This window comes from Microcaecilia unicolor, chromosome 9, assembly GCF_901765095.1.
Source record: "Microcaecilia unicolor chromosome 9, aMicUni1.1, whole genome shotgun sequence".
Taxonomy (NCBI): Eukaryota; Metazoa; Chordata; class Amphibia; order Gymnophiona; family Siphonopidae; genus Microcaecilia; species Microcaecilia unicolor.
This window is the reverse complement of record NC_044039.1, coordinates 111,418,097-111,438,139: the sequence shown is the minus strand read 5'-3', so window position 1 is coordinate 111,438,139 and position 20,043 is coordinate 111,418,097. Positions and strand designations below refer to the sequence as shown.

The window sequence follows — 20,043 nt, the reverse complement described above, 5'->3', positions numbered from 1 at the left end:
ATCACATATTGTCAAAGACTTTATCCATGTACACCGCCTTGAGTGAATTCCTTCAAAAAGGCGGTAAATAAGTCCTAATAAATAAACTTACATTCCAGGCAAATACATTGGCATACAATCTCAGCAGAATGCTCCAACCTCACTAATGGTCTCTTTCCACCCAGACTGTTCAGTTTCTGTTCAGCAAATGGGGCACTCCACAGGGGGATCTGTCCAATTCATCTAAACAAGAAATGTCAACTGTTCTGCTCAACAACTCCTCACAGTCTATCTATGGATGCATTCATCATCTTCAGGAAACAGGCTCTTCTATATACATTTCCCCAATTCCTCTGATTTCAAAGGTGATCCAAAAGACAATACAAGATTCACGTGTGCATACTCTCACTCAGCAGGGGGGGGGGGGGGGGGGGGGGGGGGGCGACAAATGTTACATTCCAACCTCAGTTCTCTTGTCTTAACAGTTTGGAGAATCAAAAGATAGATATATGCACTCTTCCAAATGCAATCCAAAACATTATTACATCATCTATGAAAACTTTAACTCAAAAATCTTATACCCTAAAATGGTGAAGATTTACTCTATGGTGTGAGGCTATTCATCAAAATCCATATTCCTGTCCAGTTTCAGTCATCCTTCAATAGTTTCTACACCTATCTGATACAGATCTCAAGACTTCTTCAATAAGAGTCTGCTTAGCAGGGATATCATCTTTCCATGAATTATTAGATAAAAGGTCAGTCTCTTCACACCCTCTTATTGCAAGTTTTATTAAAGGTCTTTGGAACATTCGACTACCAATTCAATCTCCTCCCCCTCAGTGGGATCTTAATATAGTCCTAACTCAACTGATGAGTGCGCCATTTGGGCCGATGGACTCTACTTCATTAAACATTTTTAACTTTCAAAACTTTATTCTCAGTTGCTATTACTTTGGCAAGAAGAATTAGTGAACTACAGGCGTTGTTAGTCCATTACTGTCCTCCGAACTGTCCTCTGAACACATCCAAAATTTCTGCCTAAAGCTGCTATTTCCTTTTACATTAATTAGGACATTGTATTACCTTTCTTCTTTCTTAAACCACATAGCCTTCCAGCAGAAGAGGCTCTGCATAGACCTCTGTTATTAACAAGCCAAGCTTCGACCTTCTCATATTACTGCTCATCACTTCAGAGCCATGTCTACCTCTATGGCTACTTGAGAGGAATCTGTCTCTTGGACATATGCAAAGCAGCAACCTGGTCAACACCTCACACTTTCACAAGACATTATTGCTTAGAAGGTGCAGCAAGGTCTGATAGCAAATTTGTACAAGCTGTGCTGAAAAATCTTTTTGCCTAGTATCTCACCTCCACCCTTCTTATTTACAGGGTTGTCTATCACAGCATAATCATATCTGACAAACTTCAGCTTGGGAAATACAGAGTGTAGCTGCATTACCCAGCTTACCTGTAGAGAAAGCGTAGTTGCTTACCTATAACGGGGGTTCTCCATTACCCACATTACCCAGTTCATAGTTACAGAGGTTTATCCTCAAGTATTTCCCATTATTATTGGCTCTCGCTACCTTGTAAATGACTGATTTCAAAGTGCTATGGTATCAGTTGAGGTAGGAAGAGGACAGAGCGCTTGACTGGTTAAAAGATTTTCATCAAACTAGAGAGGGTCTTTCCGCATCCAAGGCTGCCAGATGACAATATCGAGTGTGTCTGCACTATCCAGGTATCCATGGCGAATCCCCATTACAGGTAAGCAACTACACTTTCTCTCCAGTTCATTTTGTTCCTAGCAGAAAGAAGCACAACAGAACTTCCTTCTACCATTTTTCACATACACGCAATACAGACATATTTGTAGGAACAATTTAACCTACCAAACAAAAGCTAATGAGAATTAACTGTCACCATGGATGTACAGCAGGATACATGCTACAGAGGAAAGGAATAACTTAAGCTCTACCCAGATAGTTAACCAATCTTAACAAGGGTTACACTATTACAGAGAAAAGCATCTCTCCTAAAGGACTATATTAAAAATGAAAATGTCATTTAAATAGTTAACTATTTAAACAACTGAAGTTTAAACTGTTAACCATTTGAGGAATACCTACCCTCAAGCTATCTGTACTTGCAATAGAGGGAGGGCTCCCCTTAATATGCCTGAATACTGCCTCCCTCTCTCCCTCAAAATGTTCACAAGCTCCCTAGGCTGGTCAATAGAAGGAAAAGTACATCTAGCTCAGGAGAAACCCAGCTGGCCCAACAAAGGCTGACCAATATGGTGGAAACAATTTATGGGCAAAAGAAAATCCAGTGCAGCGTTGTTTCTGCAAATTGCTTGCATCAGGAGTACAACATCTGACATAATGTAAAAGCCATGATTTAGAGCTTATTTTTCACTGTGTTTTTACAATATAAATCCTAGGCATATACCCAACTTGAAGCAGAATCTTTTCCATCACAGCAGATGTGAGTGGATGTTTTACCCTGATACAGGCAGTTGCTGAAATGTGGATGAATCAGGTTTTCTTTTGCCAATAAACTATTCCTGCCATACTGGCCAGCCTGTGTTTGTTGGGCCAGTCGAGTTTCTCTTGACCTAGTTTGACTTTTCCTAACCCTATATGGTTGGATTGCCTCTCTGGTTATTTTCCTGGTCAACAGCAGTCTAGCTTGCCTCAGTGTGAGGAACTGTGTAGCATGTTGGGAAAAAAAAGACCCCCCCCCCGTTTGGCTTGAATAATTCCTTAGCTCCCTGCAGGAGAGGTGGGAAACACATTTTAAACTGAAGATTCAACAATAAGGACCTTAATTTACTATTTAACATTAAACATCCCTAGGTATAATCACTTTAAATCATTTTAACTTAATAGAAAAGCTGTGTAAAGATAGTTTAGTGTGTACCTTGTTTTGCAGATTCAGATATTTTTTCAAATTTCTGACAGCACACTTGCTGGGCAGTTTCAGCTTGAAGCACATCCTTATTCTTGGCTCTTGCTTTATCCAGTGCCTTATTAGCATTTTCATAATCTACTAATGACCTAGATCTTCTATACAGGAGATCCTGAAAAGTAGGAAGACAAAAAACTGTGATGCCTCCAATCTGCAGCAGAGGCTTCCTGTTCAACTCTCTGTAACTTGGGTTTGAATACAGCTTGAAAGAATCGGAAAAGAATGTGGAACAAAGAGGACCTCTTGTAAGTTAAGTTATAACAAGAAACCAGGTGGTAAAGCTTGGGATCTGGATTCCATTTGGTTTTTTTTTTTTTTTTTCTCTACACTAACATCATAAACAGCACTGCCTCAGTGAGCAAAGTAGCACTCACCTTAGCAGCTTGTGATTCTCTCAAGTAATATTTAAGAAGGTCTGAAAGCTTAAGGTCTTCATCAGCAGACACTCGGGCCTCCACTTTCTGGAAAACAAGAATCATGTCTAACCCTCAGAAAACATTTAAACCAAGTGCAGTAAAGAATAATTATTTGAAACCAATAATTCACCCCTCCCCCACCAAGGCTAACATGTAAAATGAAGATACATACCTCTAGCAGGTGTCCTCCAAGGACAGCAGGCTCAATATTCTTACATGTGGGTCGTCGTCCGCGATGGCCCAGGAGATGGAAGAAACCTTTCAAAGCTCTGGAACCTTCCCGAATGTTCCGTTGCATGGGCAGCTTCCCACCCGCGACGCGAAAATGCAGCAATCAGTTTAATAAAAAGCAAAACAATATAAGTGAGAACAACTCCAACGGGGAGGAGGGAGAGTTGTAAGAATATGGAGCCTGCTGTCCTCGGAGAATACCTGCTACAGGTATGTATCTTCATTTTCTCCAAAGACAAGCAGGCTCAATATTCTTACATATGGGGTATCCCTAGCCCCCAGGCTCACTCAAAACAAAGAACATTGGTCAATTGGGCCTCGCAACAGCGAGGACGTAACAGAGATTGACCTCAAAACAAACTCAACTAGGTAAGAGTGCAGCCTGGAACAGAACAGAAATGGGCCTAGGAGGGTGGAGTTGGATTCTAAACACCGAACAGATTCTGCAGCACCGCATGCCCAAACTGACTGTCGCGTCGGGTATCCTGCTGAAGGCAGTAGTGAGATGTGAATGTGTGGACTGATGACCACGTTGCAGCCTTGCAAATTTCTTCAATGGAGGCTGACTTTGTGAGCCACTGACGCAGCCATGGCTCTAACATTATGAGCCGTGACATGGCCCTCTAAAGTCAGACACAAAATTATTCAGGGTCGTCAAGTCGCAGGAGGAATGTGAACGATTACAGGAGGACCTTGCGAGACTGGGAGAATGGGCGTGCAAGTGGCAGATGAAGTTCAATGTTGACAAGTGCAAAGTGATGCATGTGGGTAAGAGGAACCCGAATTATAGCTACGTCTTGCAAGGTTCCGCGTTAGGAGTTACGGATCAAGAAAGGGATCTGGGTGTCGTCGTCGATGATACGCTGAAACCTTCTGCTCAGTGTGCTGCTGCGGCTAGGAAAGCGAATAGAATGTTGGGTGTTATTAAGAAGGGTATGGAGTCCAGGTGTGCGGATGTTATAATGCCGTTGTATCGCTCCATGGTGCGACCGCACCTGGAGTATTGTGTTCAGTACTGGTCTCCGTATCTCAAAAAAGATATAGTAGAATTGGAAAAGGTACAGCGAAGGGCGACGAAAATGATAGTGGGGATGGGACGACTTTCCTATGAAGAGAGGCTGAGAAGGCTAGGGCTTTTCAGCTTGGAGAAGAGACGGCTGAGGGGAGATATGATAGAAGTGTATAAAATAATGAGTGGAATGGATCGGGTGGATGTGAAGCGACTGTTCACGCTATCCAAAAATACTAGGACTAGAGGGCATGAGTTGAAGCTACAGTGTGGTAAATTTAAAACGAATCGGAGAAAATTTTTCTTCACCCAACGTGTAATTAGACTCTGGAATTCATTGCCGGAGAACGTGGTACGGGCGGTTAGCTTGACGGAGTTTAAAAAGGGGTTAGATAGATTCCTAAAGGACAAGTCCATAGACCGCTATTAAATGGACTGGAAAAATTCCTCATTTTTAGGTACAACTTGTCTGGAATGTTTTTACGTTTGGGGAGCGTGCCAGGTGCCCTTGACCTGGATTGGCCACTGTCGGTGACAGGATGCTGGGCTAGATGGACCTTTGGTCTTTCCCAGTATGGCACTACTTATGTACTTATGTACTTATGTACAGCTTGGGCGTAAGTGAAGGAAATGCAATCCACCAACCAATTAGAGATGGTGCGTTTTCCGATGGCAACTCCCCTCCTGTTGGGATTAAAAGAAACAAACAGCTGGGTGGACTGTCTATAGGGCTTTGTCCGCTCCACGTAAAAGGCCAATGCTCTCTTACAGTCCAAGGTGTGCAACTTGTCCTCACCAGGGCGGGTCTGTGGACGGGGAAAATTTGTTGGCAAGACAATTGACTGGTTCAGATGGAACTCCAACACCACCTTCGGCAAGAACTTAGGGTGAGTGCGGCAGGGATAGTGTTGGGCAGACTTATACGGTCTGTGCCAGAGCCGGTGGTGGGAGGCGGGGCGGGGATAGTGCTGGGCAGACTTATACGGTTTGTGCCCTGAAAAAGACAGATACAAATCAAGGTAAAGTATACACAAAAAATGGCACATGTGAGTTTATCTTGTTGGGCAGACTGGATGGATTGCGCAGGTCTTTTTCTGCCGTCATCTACTATGTTACTATGTTAATATAAGGTGCATGGACTACCAAGGCTTGTAGCTCACTTTCTCTACGAGCTGAAGTAACAGCCACCAAGAAAATGACCTTCCAGGTCAAGTACTTCAGATGGCAGGAATTCAGTGGCTCAAAAGGAGCTTTCATCAGCTGGGTGAGAACGACATTGAGATCCCATGTCACTGGTGGAGGTTTGACCGGGGGCTTTGACAAAAGCAAACCTCTCATAAAACGAACCACTAAAGGCTGTCCAGAGATAGGCTGACATTCTACATGTTGATGATAAGCACTGATTGCACTAAGGTGAACCCTTACGGAGTTGGTCTTGAGACCAGACTCTGATAAGTGTAGAAGGTATTCAAGCAGAGTCCGTGTAGAACACGAGAAAGGATCTAGGGCCTTGCTGTCACACCAGACGGCAAACCTCCTCCATTTAAAAGAATAACACCTTTTCAAGGAATCTTTCCTGGAAGCAAGCAAGACTCGGGAGACACCATCTGTAAAGCCTAAAGAGGCAGCTTCTAAGTTCTCAACTTCCAAGCCGTGAGAGCCAGAGACTGGAGGTTGGGATGTAGAGGCGACCCTTTGTTCTGGGTGATGAGGGTCAGAAAACACTCCAATCTCCATGGTTCTTCGGAGGACAACTCCAGAAGACGAGGAAACCAGATCTGACGAGGCCAGAAGGGAGCAATCAGGATCATTGTTCCACGGTCTTGCTTGAGTTTCAGCAGAGTCTTCCCTACTAGAGGTATGGGAGGATACGCATACAGAAGGCCTGTTCCCCAATGTAGAAGAAAGGCATCTGACGCTAGTCTGTCATGGGCCTGAAGTCTGGAACAGAATTGAGGGACTTTGTGATTTGTTTGAGTGGCAAAAAGATCTACCGAGGGGGTACCCCACACTCTGAAGATCTTGCGGACAACGTCCATGTTAAGGGACCACTCGTGAGGTTGCACGATCCTGCTCAACCTGTTGGCCAAACTGTTGTTTACACCTGCCAGATATGTGGCCTGGAGAAACATACCGTGCTGGTGGGCCCAAAGCCACATCCTGACGGCTTCCTGACACAGAGGGCGAGATCCGGTGCCCCCCTGCTTGTTGGTGTAATACATAGCAACCTGGTTGTCTGTCTGAATTAGGATGATCTGGTTGGACAGCCGATCTCTGAAAGCCTAGAGAGCATGCCAGATGGCTCGCAATTCCAAGAGGTTGATCTGAAGACCCTTTTCCTGAAAGGACCAAGCTCCTTGAGTGTGAAGTCCATCTACATGAGGTCCCCACCCCAGGAGGAATACATCCGTCGTCAGCACTTTTTGTGGCTGAGGCATTTGGAATGATCGTCCCAAGGTCAGATTGGATTGAATGGTCCACCACTGAAGGGAGCTGCAAACACTGGTGGAGAGATGGATTACATCCTCTAGATTCACTGTGGCCTGGCACCACTGGGAAGCTAGGGCCCATTCAGCTGATCTCATATGTAGGTGTGCCATGGGAGTCACATGAACTGTGGAGGCCATGTACCCTAAAAGTCTCAACATCTGTCGAGCTGTGATCTGTTGAGACGCTCGAGCCAAGGACACTAGGACCAGAAGACTGTCTGCCCTTGCCTGGGGAAGATAAGCTCGAGACGTCCGTGTATCCAACAGAGCTCTAATGAACTCCAATTTCTGCACTGGAACAAGATGGGACTTGGGATAATTTATTACAAACCCCAGTAGCTCCAGCAGTTGAATAGTCATCTGCATGGACCGTAGAGCCCCTGCTCCCGAAGTGTTCTTCACCAGCCAATCGTCGAGATAAGGGAACACATGCACTCCCAGTCTGCATAGCGATGCTGAGACAACTGCCAAGCACTTTGTGAAGACCCTGGGCACAGATTCGAGGCCAAAGGGTAGTACACAGTACTGAAAGTGAAGGTACTTCCTGTGAGCTGGAAGTACCAAGATGTGAGTGTAGGCATCTTTTAAGTCCAGAGAACATAGCCAATCATTTTCCTGAATCATGGGAAGAAGGGTGCCCAGGGAAACCATCCTGAACTTTTCTCGGACCAGAAAGTTGTTCAGGGCCCTTAGGTCTAAGATGGGACGCATCCCCCATTTTCTTTTGCACAAGGAAGTACCTGGAATAGAATCACAGCCCTTCTTCCCCTGGTGGAACGGGTTCGACCGCATTGGCCTTTAGAAGGGCGGAGAGTTCCTCTGCAAGTACCAGCTTGTGCTGGGAGCTGAAGGATTGAGCTCCCAGGGGCAATTTGGAGGCTTGGATGCCAGATTGAGTGTGTATCCTAACCGGACTATTTGAAGAACCCACCTGTCGGAGGTTATAAGAGGCCACCTTTGGTGAAAAAATATCAACCTCCCCCCGATAGGCAAGCTGCCCGGTAAAGACACTTTTACTGTGGCTATGCTGCACTGGAGCCAGTCAAAAGCCCGTCCTTTGCTTTTGCTGGGGAGCCCTAGGGGCCTTAGGCGCACGGCGTTGAGGAGAACGCACATGCTGGGACTGAGCCTGAACCGGCTGCCGAGAAGCAGGAGTGTACCTATGCCTATTATAGGAATAGGGAGCATTCTTCCTCCCTCCAAAAAACCTCCTAGAAGAGGAGGCACTAGCAGAAGACATCCGACGGGAGAGAGAATCCATGGCATCATGATGCTTTTTCATCTGATCAACCATATCCTCTACTTTTTCTCCAAAAAGATTATCCCCCCGGCAAGGAACATCCGCCATTCGCTGCTGAGTCTTGTGATCCAGGTCAGAGACACGCAGCCATGGGAGTCTGCGCATCACTATACCTTGAGCAGCTACTCGGGATGCTACATCAAAAGTGTCTTAAGACCCCCTGGCCATGAATTTGCATCACGCCTTCTGCTGCCTGACCATCTGGTAAAAAGGTTCAGCAAGCTCGTGAGTGCTTCAACTAAACTGGACAGTTGCCTCACCGAGTTCCGTAAGTGAGTGCTCGTGTAGAGCTGGTACGTTTGGATCTTGGCGGCGAGAATTGCGGCCTGATACGTTCTCCTCCCAAAAGAATCCAAGGTCCTAGACTTGGGGTGCCAAGGCATAGTCTCTAGTACTACTACTTAGCATTTCTCTAGTACTCTTGGCTCTTCTGAGAGCAGAGTCCATCACCATGGAATCGTGAGGAAGTTGGGCCTTCACCATTACAGGCTCTCCATGGACTCTGTACTGGGACTCGGACTTCTTGGGGACCACTGGATTAGAGAGGGGGCAAGACCAATTCCGCATCAGCACTTCCCTGAGTGTATTGTGCAGTGGGGCCGTTGCAACCTCTGCAGGTGGAGAAGGATAATCCAGGGCCTCGAGCATCTCAGCCCTGGGCTCATCCACAACCTCCATAGGGAATGGAATGTCCTTAAACATTTCCCGTACAAAGGATGAGAAAGTAAGACTCTCAGGTGGAGACATCCTTACTCGAGACTGCCTTAATGTCAAGGATCGACGACCTCGTGGAGGATGTCGAGAAGTCGACCCCTGCCTGGACTCTGGTGAAGCTCCCTCCACCGACGTCGAGGGGGAGTCGACCAGGGTGGCAAGCGGCACCGAGGGCGGGGACCTCCTCACAGGTGATGGCCCAGATGCCGTCTCCGCAGTCGGTACGGAAGAAGCAAGCACCCCCGACACCGAGGCCGACTGACGAAGCAACCCTTCCAGAAGCTCTGGAAGAAGGGCCCGGATGCGCTCGTTGAGAGCTGCCATCGGAAAAGGCTGTGGGGCCGGTGCAGGAGTCTGTGCCAGAATCTGGGGGCTCGAGCTGGTACCAGGCTGCCGGACGACCGACGCATCGGCACCTCCTGAACGGAGGGTGAGCGATCCTCCCAGCGCCGAAGCTTCTTGGGTGCCGACTCCCTCGGCTCCCCGGAGCTCTCGGTACCATGTCTGGAAGGAGATCGATGACGGTGCTTCTTCACCTTCGCTCAACGCCTGTCATCGAGACTCCTCGGTACTGATGAGGATGATGTGGAATCCACATGCCTGAAAGTGGTCAGGCCCAAGACACTGAAAACACCACGTGTGAGGGTTGGTGCTCGAGATGGTCCGGTTGCAGCGAGTACAACGCTTGAAGCCGCTGGGAGTCTTCGATGACATGGGCGGGAAAATAGCATCCGTGAAATCAAAAGGCTCGATGGTGCCGATCAAAAAGGGCACAAAAAAAAGGGAAGAGACCCGGCTGAGTGGCCTAAAAGATGGCCGCGACAAAAATAAAGGAAACTTAAAAGAAAGAAGAAAAAACCTAAGAAAAACTAAGGGAAACTTTTTATTATTATTATTTTTAAAAGTAATAATACTGAATAAAAGAAAAAGAAAAAAGCGTTAAACACTGTGTCGTCTCCTAAGCCGAACACTACAGCAGTAGAAAAAACCTAACCGTGTAGAACCACGGAGGAAAGAAAACTGATCGCTGCACATTCGCGTCGCGGGCGGGAAGCCGCCTGCGCAACTGAACATTTGGGAAGGTTCCAGAGCTTTGAAAGGTTTCTTCCATCTTCTGGGCCGTTGCGGACGACGACCCACATATAAGAATATTGAGCCTGCTTGTCCTCGGAGAAAATAGAGTTACACTAATGAGATTACTTAAACTGCTTAATTAAGATGCTAATGTATATAAACAAGAAGTTTGCTTTTACCCAGAAATAATAGAATCCTGGAGGCAGACCAACAAAGGGAGATAATATTTAATCATTATTCCCCCCAAAACCTCTAAAATATGATCAAAGCAAGCCTTTTATTATGATTCTAGTTTGTCTCTTGACAACATTGCTTCCTATCCCATGACTTTCTAATTTCCTCAGTAGTCTTTCATGAGGTACTTTGTCAAATGCCTTTTGAAAATCCCGATTTAATGCTAAAAAATGCAGGTTCATGCATTTGGGCTGCTAAAACCCAAGGGAATGGTACAGTTTAGGAGGCAAAGAACTTCTGTGTACAAACGAGGAGTGGGACTTGGGTGTGATCATATCAGATCATCTTAAGGTGGCCAAACAGGTAGAAAAGATAATGGCAAAAGCTAGAAGGATGCTTGGGTGCATACTGAGAGGAATGGCCAGTAGGAAAAAGAAGGAGATGCTTCTGTATAAGACTCTGGGGAGACTTCATTTAGAATAACTGTGTACAATTCTGGAGACCACAGCTTCAAAAAGATATAAACAGGATGAGGTTGGTCCAGAGGGCGGCTGCTAAAATGGACAGTGGTCTTCGTACTAAAGCATATGGGGACAGACAAAGATCTCAATATGTACACTTTGGAAGAAAAGTAGAGGGGAGAAAGAGATGTTTAAATACTTCCATGGCAAAAATGCACAGGAGGCGAGTCTCTTTCAAGTGAAAGGAAGCTCTGGAATGAAGGTGAAAGGGGAAAGACTCAGAAATAACCTGAGATAATACTTGTGGAACAGCCTCCCAGTGGAGGTGGGAGAGATGAAAACTAAATGAATTCAAGAAAGCTTGAGACAGGTACATAGAAAAGGATAGTAGATGGCATGGATAGGCAGACTGAATAGGCCATATGTTTTTATCTGCCTTTTTTTTTCTCTGTTTTCATGTTTCCCCACCCCTCCAACATAGTTCCCAGTGAATTGGGGGGGGGGGGGGGGGGGGGGGGGGAAATCCCCTCCCAGATCAGCAGTAGCTCTTTAAAAAACTGATTTACTAAGACTCTTTTTCCTATTTCCATAGTCAGTGTCTGTGCACAAAGAAACTTTAATAAATCAGTTACTTAAGGTGCGTCTTCAAACCACTGGCAGAAGCCAGCGGTCTTCCTTCCCAAAGCAGGCTGTCAACTGTGTGACAGCACCCTCTGATAAGTGAAGCAAAGAAGCAAATGTCCCGTTGTTTCCCATATCAGGTACAAACTTAGATTGTGAGCCCTCCCGGGACAGAGAAATATCCAGAGTACCTGAATGTAACTCACCTTGAGCTACTACTGAAAAAGGTGTGAGCAAAATCTAAATAAATAAATAAATATCATCACAGCCTGGGTCCCCTCCAGTCTCTCTCTCTCTCATACCCCCCTTCCCCAGCTTTCATCTAGTATCTTCCTCTCTCATATAAGCCCTCCTGGCCTCTCTTTCCCTCACTCTCCAGCCTTTATTTACCAATTACACTCTCACCTTTATTTTTACTCTCATAAGTCACTCCCAGGCAACTACTGTGCTTGGGAGTCTGACATTTATTCACCTTACCTTGCTATATGCAAAGCTGCTTCACAAACAGTGCATCTCCCATGTCTGCACTAGCTCTCTCTGAACTTGAGCCATGCATGCAGGAAGTTCAGGAAGTCTCAAACCACAAGACCAGACTGAATTTACTGTACAGTGTGGCTCAAGTTTAGAGAGCCAAATCATGATGCAGACACGGAAGTTGCACTATTTGTGAAGCAGCTCCACAAAACAAACATCATTTGGGGGCACGAAATCCTGGGCGCCAGATGTAATTTCTAGGTGAAATGGCAACCTAGCGTCCAGGATTTGCTGAGCTCTGGTCTACAGAGCAGCCAAGGGGGCTGACTCATTCAGCAGTAGATTTAGGGTCCACCCCACTCTGCCCTGCCATTTGCTCTGCCCACTGATCCACCCAAGCATGGCTGATTCGCAGCCAGAGGCAAAAGGAGTGGTCTCCCCGTCCAGCAGCAGCCGAAAACAGCTTCATAAAACATCATCTCCTGCTATCAGTGGCAGCATGAGATAGTGCTTTATGAAAGCGCTTCCTGTTGACGTTGGACAGGGTGGCCACTCAGCGGGAGATCCCAGATTCTCGGCAGGAATATGGGAAATGACCTGCTGAAAGTGGGAGACTTGGCAGATCTGGGTCTAAGTAATAGTGTTGGGCAAACATAGAGACCAAGAGCCAACTTATCCTTTGGAAGGGAGGCATAGGTGTAGTCTGCTAGCTTTATTTGTTGGGAGAAGGGGCAGGGAACTCAGATTGGTGAACTTTTTCCCCTTGTTCCAGATTGGGATCTATTAGCTTTCTCTCTCCTGCCTAGCCATTCTTCCACACATATACACACTCATGCTCTCACCCTTACCCCTCCCTAGGCCTGGTGCTGCCACCATCTCAATTTTCCCACCTTATTATTTGTAGCTGCAGCAAGGTGACAATAAAATATTTTCATAATTATGTATTTCTTAATCTATTCTTATCAATTTCCTTCATGTTTCTTTTTATTCTGTTATTTAGATTTTCAATTTTCTCGCCTTTCCCTATTAATTCATTTTTCCTTTTCTATTTCTTCCCCTTGTTTTTCATTTTATTCTCTCAGCGTTTCCTCTAGATTTTTCCATCGTATCACCATCTTTCTTTTGCTTATGATATAGGTTTAATTTCTCCTGTTTTTGCTTTTCCATGTGATTCTTTATCTTACCTATATTTTTCCATTCTGCTCTCCTTCCCTTCCTACTCTCTCACCTCCCCACTCACTCACCCTTCTCCACTGCTACATAATTCCCTCATCCTTTCTTCTCTACCACCACCCAACTTCCTCTATTTTATCCATTTCTGCCCCTTCCCAGAGCTGTTTTTTCTCTCCACCTCACCACTTCTCACCTTCCCCTGACCCAACACACATGCACTTTGTACACACTCTCCCTTCTCCATCCCTCCCAAACCCTTCCACCCTTCCTGGTACACACGCTCCCCTCCCTTTCCTACCCCCTCTGTTGGCACATTCTCTCTTTCTCCCATTCCCCCACCCAGCATTTGTCTCTTTTCCTCCCTGTCCCCTAGAACACATACTCTCTCCTGGTCAGCATACTCTGTTCTCACCCCCTTCCCTTTTTCTCCAGGTGCACTCTATTCTCTCTCTCTTCCCTTCCTTCCCAGGCGCATTCCATTTCCTATCCCTCCTCCTCACCTCTTCATTCCCCATAGTGAGAAATAACAGCTTATGCGACTTAAGAGTCTCAGAGCCTAAGCAATCTGCAACACTTTGCAGAGTCCTGCCCTCACAGCGAGCATCATAAAGGACAGGACTCAAAGCCTTAGCTGAAGGCTCTTAGGAGTCCTTTTACTAAGGTGTGCTGAAAAATGGCCCGCAGTAGTGTAGGTGCATGTTTTCAGCAAGCGCAGACCCATTTTTCAGCATGCCTGCAAAAAATGCCTTTTTAACATTTTTGCTGAAAATGGACGTGCGTCAAAATAAAAATTGGTGCATGTCCATTTTGGGTCTGAGACCTTACCACCATCTATTGACCTAGCGGTAAAGTCTCATGCAGTAACCGGCGATAATGACCTACACGCATCAAATGCCACTTGGCAAAAATAAAAATTATTTTTCAGACACGCGTATCAGACAAGTGCCAAAAATGAAACTGCTACAAGATCAATGCAGTAGTCGGGCAGTAACTCCAAGCTGGCACGCGTTGGGCACGCGTAGACGCTTACGCGGCTTAGTAAAAGGGCCCCTTAATGCTCTTCCTGCCATGGCATAAAGTTTGAAGGCAGCAGGGAGAGGAGGGTCAGGTGGGATAAAAAGGCAAGATGTCACTTCTGCAGTAGCAAACCAAAAAAATAAGAGGTGAAATTATTTAAGTTCTGAAAAATATCAAGCCATCACAATCAGTATGAACCCACAGAACATGAAGAAAACAACCTTAATTAACCAAATAGGCTTAGAAATTTTTTAAAATGTGCTCATGTATCTCCACAGACTATCACAGACCCAAAGTTTTTGGATTGGTGAAGTGAAACATGTCAGGGTGAAAAAATAATGTGCAATGATTGAAACAAACATCAGACATCCTGTAATAGAGCCTTTGGGTCTGTGGAGATATTTGAGCATATTAAAAAAAATTTCTAAGCCTATTTGGTTAATTAAGGTTATGTTTTCTTCATGTTCTGTGGATTTATATTGACTGCAACGGCTGTAGTAGAACCATGTGAGGGGATTTATAGAACTCTGCCCATCTTAAGAGCACACCCTTAGACAGCCTGAACCACTTTAAGAGCATTAATCCCACCTGGTTCAGAATGTAGCAGGCTAGATTGATTTTGTCCAAATCTAAGTTTGAAAGAGAGTTACCCCTCTGTGTATTGAGTTACATTGGCTTCTGGTTGAAGCAAGAGGAATTTTAAAAAGATGTTCCTTGGTTTATTTGTTATTGCAAGGAATAGTACATGAATATCTGATTAGCTGGATTTTACTCCCCAATTTTAAGAACAGAAGTTTAGTAGGAAATTACTTGGATCTGACATTCCCCTCTATAAGAGGGGTTAGGTACAGTGGTGGAAATAAGTATTTGATCCCTTGCTGATTTTGTAAGTTTGCCCACTGACAAAGACATGAGCAGCCCATAATTGAAGGGTAGGTTATTGGTAACAGTGAGAGATAGCACATCACAAATTAAATCCGGAAAATCACATTGTGGAAAGTATATGAATTTATTTGCATTCTGCAGAGGGAAATAAGTATTTAATCCCTCTGGCAAACAAGACCTAATACTTGGTGGCAAAACCCTTGTTGGCAAGCACAGCGGTCAGACGTCTTCTGTAGTTGATGATGAGGTTTGCACACATGTCAGGAGGAATTTTGGTCCACTCCTCTTTGCAGATCATCTCTAAATCATTAAGAGTTCTGGGCTGTCGCTTGGCAACTCGCAGCTTCAGCTCCCTCCATAAGTTTTCAATGGGATTAAGGTCTGGTGACTGGCTAGGCCACTCCATGACCCTAATGTGCTTCTTCCTGAGCCACTCCTTTGTTGCCTTGGCTGTATGTTTTGGGTCATTGTCGTGCTGGAAGACCCAGCCACGACCCATTTTTAAGGCCCTGGCGGAGGGAAGGAGGTTGTCACTCAGAATTGTACGGTACATGGCCCCATCCATTCTCCCATTGATGCGGTGAAGTAGTCCTGTGCCCTTAGCAGAGAAACACCCCCAAAACATAACATTTCCACCTCCATGCTTGACAGTGGGGACGGTGTTCTTTGGGTCATAGGCAGCATTTCTCTTCCTCCAAACACGGCGAGTTGAGTTCATGCCAAAGAGCTCAATTTTTGTCTCATCTGACCACAGCACCTTCTCCCAATCACTCTCGGCATCATCCAGGTGTTCACTGGCAAACTTCAGACGGGCCGTCACATGTGCCTTCCGGAGCAGGGGGACCTTGCGGGCACTGCAGGATTGCAATCCGTTATGTCGTAATGTGTTACCAATGGTTTTCGTGGTGACAGTGGTCCCAGCTGCCTTGAGATCATTGACAAGTTCCCCCCTTGTAGTTGTAGGCTGATTTCTAACCTTCCTCATGATCAAGGATACCCCACGAGGTGAGATTTTGCGTGGAGCCCCAGATCTTTGTCGATTGACAGTCATTTTGTACTTCTTCCATTTTCTTACTATGGCACCAACAGTTGTCTCCTTCTCGCCCAGCGTCTTACTGATGGTTTTGTAGCCCATTCCAGCCTTGTGCAGGTGTATGATCTTGTCCCTGACATCCTTAGACAGCTCCTTGCTCTTGGCCATTTTGTAGAGGTTAGAGTCTGACTGATTCACTGAGTCTGTGGACAGGTGTCTTTCATACAGGTGACCATTGCCGACAGCTGTCTGTCATGCAGGTAACGAGTTGATTTGGAGCATCTACCTGGTCTGTAGGGGCCAGATCTCTTACTGGTTGGTGGGGGATCAAATACTTATTTCCCTCTGCAGAATGCAAATAAATTCATATACTTTCCACAATGTGATTTTCCGGATTTAATTTGTGATGTGCTATCTCTCACTGTTACCAATAACCTACCCTTCAATTATGGGCTGCTCATGTCTTTGTCAGTGGGCAAACTTACAAAATCAGCAAGGGATCAAATACTTATTTCCACCACTGTATATGTTACATATTGCTACTCTACCATATTTGTCAGCTAACCGGTGGAATATTATACCAATTCAAATAAAGTGAAATTAGGCCTTACCTGCTAATTTTCTTTCCTCTAGACCCTCCAGACCGGTCAAGACGCTTGGGTTATGCTCGCCTACCAGCAGAGGGAGACTGAGAACACAAAACTTGAAACTATGTACTTATAACCTGTGCCTAGCCATCTATAGCCAGTATACACTTAGCAAAGCAGAGAATAAAAACACAACTCTGAAACTAGAAACCCCTGTACCTGGAAAACCCAAGGACAAGTACCAACAGTGTGCTGAAAACAGACGAGACGTCACAGCGTCCCGCTCTGTAATGTCTTAGAGCCAAAGAATTCTCTCTGACCACACAAAACCTTAAAGGAATAGTCCTAGCAGAACACGGCTCAAAATACTGCTATCCATATACACGGCTCAAAATACTGCTATACAAAGACACGGCTGAGGAATACTCCTGCGAAAAGAACGGACGGCTGAATCCTTCTGCGAAAAGAACGGGCGGGCTCTTGACCGGTCTGGAGGGTCTAGAGGAAAGAAAATTAGCAGGTAAGGCCTAATTTCACTTTCCTCATCAACCCTCCAGACCGGTCAAGACGCTTGGGACGTACCAAAGCAGTATCCCAACTAAGGGCGGGACCCTCGTAAAGCAGAAGACAACACAGCCGCTCCAAACCGAGCATCTTCTTTCGCCTGAACATCAAGTCTGTAATGCTTCACAAAGGAATGAATAGAGGACCACGCCGCAGCCCTGCAAATCTCTTGCGGCGGAATAAAACTACTTTCCGCCCATGAAGCTGCTACTCCCCGCGTAGAATGTGCCTTAAGTAAAGAGGGCACCGGCCGACGCTTCAATAAATAAGCCGAAGCAATAGTCTCCTTCAACCATCTAGCCAGAGTGGCCTTGGAGGCAGCTTCTCCTCTCTTGGGACCTCCAAACAAAACAAACAACCTGTCCGAGGATCTAAAATCTTGTGTTCTGCTCAAATAGGACCGCAACACGCGCCGCACATCCAACTTAGCTAAACGACGCTGCGCGGAATCCCCGGCACGATCACCCAACACTGGCAACTAAATCACCTGATTGACATGAAAAGAAGACACCACCTTAGGAACAATGGAAGGAACCGTGCGTAAAGTCACCTTTTCTTTGGCAAAAGACAGGAAAGGCGCTCTGCAAGACAAAGCCTGAAGTTCCGAAATCCTACGCGCCGAAGAAACAGCCACCAAAAAGACTGTCTTTAAAGTAAGATCCTTACACGTAATGGAAGGCAAAGGTTCAAACGGGGGCGCCACCAGAGCCTCCAAGACCAAATTTAAATCCCAAGGCGGAACCACCGGGCGGCAAGGCGGCCGAAGCAACTTCACTGCCTTCAAGAACCGCCCCACGTCCGGAGAAGCCGCCAAGGATACTCCCCGAACCTTACCTCTAAAACAAGACAAGGCTGCAACCTGCACCTTCAGAGAGGAGAGCGAAAGCCCTCTGTCCAAACCATCCTGAAGAAAATCCAACACCTCAACCGCTGACACGCGCAATGGGGCATAGCCCCGCTCTTGACACCAATTCTCGAAAATGCGCCACACCCGCACATATGCCAAGGAAGTAGACCTCTTACGAGACTGCAACATCGTAGCAATCACCCTGGCCGAGAAACCCTTATGTCTTAAACGGTGCCTTTCAAGAGCCAGGCCGTAAGCAAGAATGGAGAGGGATCGGCCATCTCGATCGGCCCCTGCACCAATCTCACCCGAGGCCCCAGGGGAATCGGATCCTGCACCAGCAACCGCATCAAATCTCCGTACCACGGATGCCGGGGCCAATTGGGCGCTATCAGGACTACTAATCCCGCGTGACGACCGATCCGCTGAACCACTCGGCCTACCAGCTGCCACGGCGGGAACACGTAGAGCAACTGCTGAGTCGGCCACGGAAGGACCAACGCGTCGATGCCCTCGGCTCGAGGATCTCTTCGACTGAAAAACCGAGAGACCTGCGCATTGGTGGACGACGCCATGAGATCCAACACCGGCCGACCCCACTGAACCACTATCCGCTCGAACACGGAGGGGTGGAGAGCCCACTCTCCGGGATCCAACGTGTGCCTGCTTAGATAATCCGCGCTCACGTTGTCCACCCCTGCCATGTGTCCCGCCGAGAGACTCTGCAGATGTGCCTCTGCCCACACCAGCAACTCTGCCGCCTCTAGTGCTAACCCTGGACTCTTCGTTCCTCCCTGTCGATTCACATATGCCACGGCTGTGGCATTGTCGGACAGAACCCTGACAGCCTTGCCGACTAACAGACAGTGAAATGACCGAAGAGCCAACCGAATTGCACGCGTCTCCAGACGATTGATGGACCAACACGCCTCCTCCACTGTCCAACGTCCCTGGGCCACCTGTCCCAGACAATGCGCCCCCCAGCCTGACAGACTCGCATCCGTGGTCATCACCACCCACTGAGGAGCAGCCAACGGCATGCCCTTCACTAGGTTCGGAGAATGGAACCACCAGCTGAGACTGCGACAAACAACCTCCGACAGAGCGAGCCTCTCCTCCAGATCCTGAAGCTGAGGGGACCAACGAGACAACAAAGCACCCTGCAGCTGCCTCATATGCGCTCTGGCCCAAGGAACTACCTCTATCGATGCGGCCATCAGACCCAACACTTGAAGATACTCCCGCGCCGACGGCGCCCTCTGGACTCGGAAAAGACGGATCTGAGCCTGCAGCTTGGACATGCGAGAGGGAGTCAAGAACACCCGGCCTCTCTTCGTGTCGAACTGGACTCCCAGATACTCGAGAGACTGCGACGGCACCAGGTGACTCTTGGCCAGATTGACAACCCAGCCCAGAGATTGCAAAAAGGACACCACCCGACCGGTGACCTCCTCGCTCTCCGCCTTTGATTTGGCCCGAATCAACCAGTCGTCTAGGTACGGGTGCACCAAAATGCCCTGCAAGCGAAGAGCTGCTGCCACCACGACCATCACCTTGGAGAAGGTGCGAGGAGCGGTGGCCAGTCCAAAGGGAAGCGCGCAAAACTGAAAATGTCTCCCTAGCACCACAAAGCGAAGAAAACGCTGATGCGCCTCCAGGATGGGAATGTGCAAGTAAGCTTCCGTCAGATCTAGAGAAGTCAGAAATTCCCCTTCCTGAACCGCTACAATGACTGAGCGTAACGTCTCCATCCGAAAGGAAGGAACCTTTAGGGCTGCATTGACCTTCTTGAGATCCAAAATGGGACGAAAAGCGTCCTCTTTTTTGGGTACCACAAAGTATATGGAATAACATCCCTTTCCTCTCTCCGCTGGAGGAACAGGGACTACAGCCCCTAAAGCTATCAGACGTGACAGAGTATCGCGGACCGCTCTCGCCTTGCGCCTTGAATGACAGGGAGACACTAGGAAGAAGTCGGACAGAGGCCTGTCGAATTCCAGCGCGTACCCGTCTCGGATTAT

The 20,043-nt window shown here is 46.9% G+C and overlaps 1 protein-coding gene across 2 annotated transcripts in view; it reads right to left on the bottom strand.

The window, feature by feature from the left end:
• The window catches only part of SNX6 (sorting nexin 6), a 165,381-nt gene that overhangs the window by 8,219 nt on the left and 137,119 nt on the right, over positions 1 to 20,043 (bottom strand). For both annotated transcript variants that reach the window (XM_030214380.1, XM_030214379.1), the window contains exons 11-12: positions 3,328 to 3,414; positions 2,906 to 3,065 (exon numbers count right to left, since the gene is read on the bottom strand). In XM_030214380.1, coding sequence (XP_030070240.1) covers positions 2,906 to 3,065; positions 3,328 to 3,414 — 247 coding nt within the window. The remainder of the gene's footprint in view (positions 1 to 2,905; positions 3,066 to 3,327; positions 3,415 to 20,043) is intronic.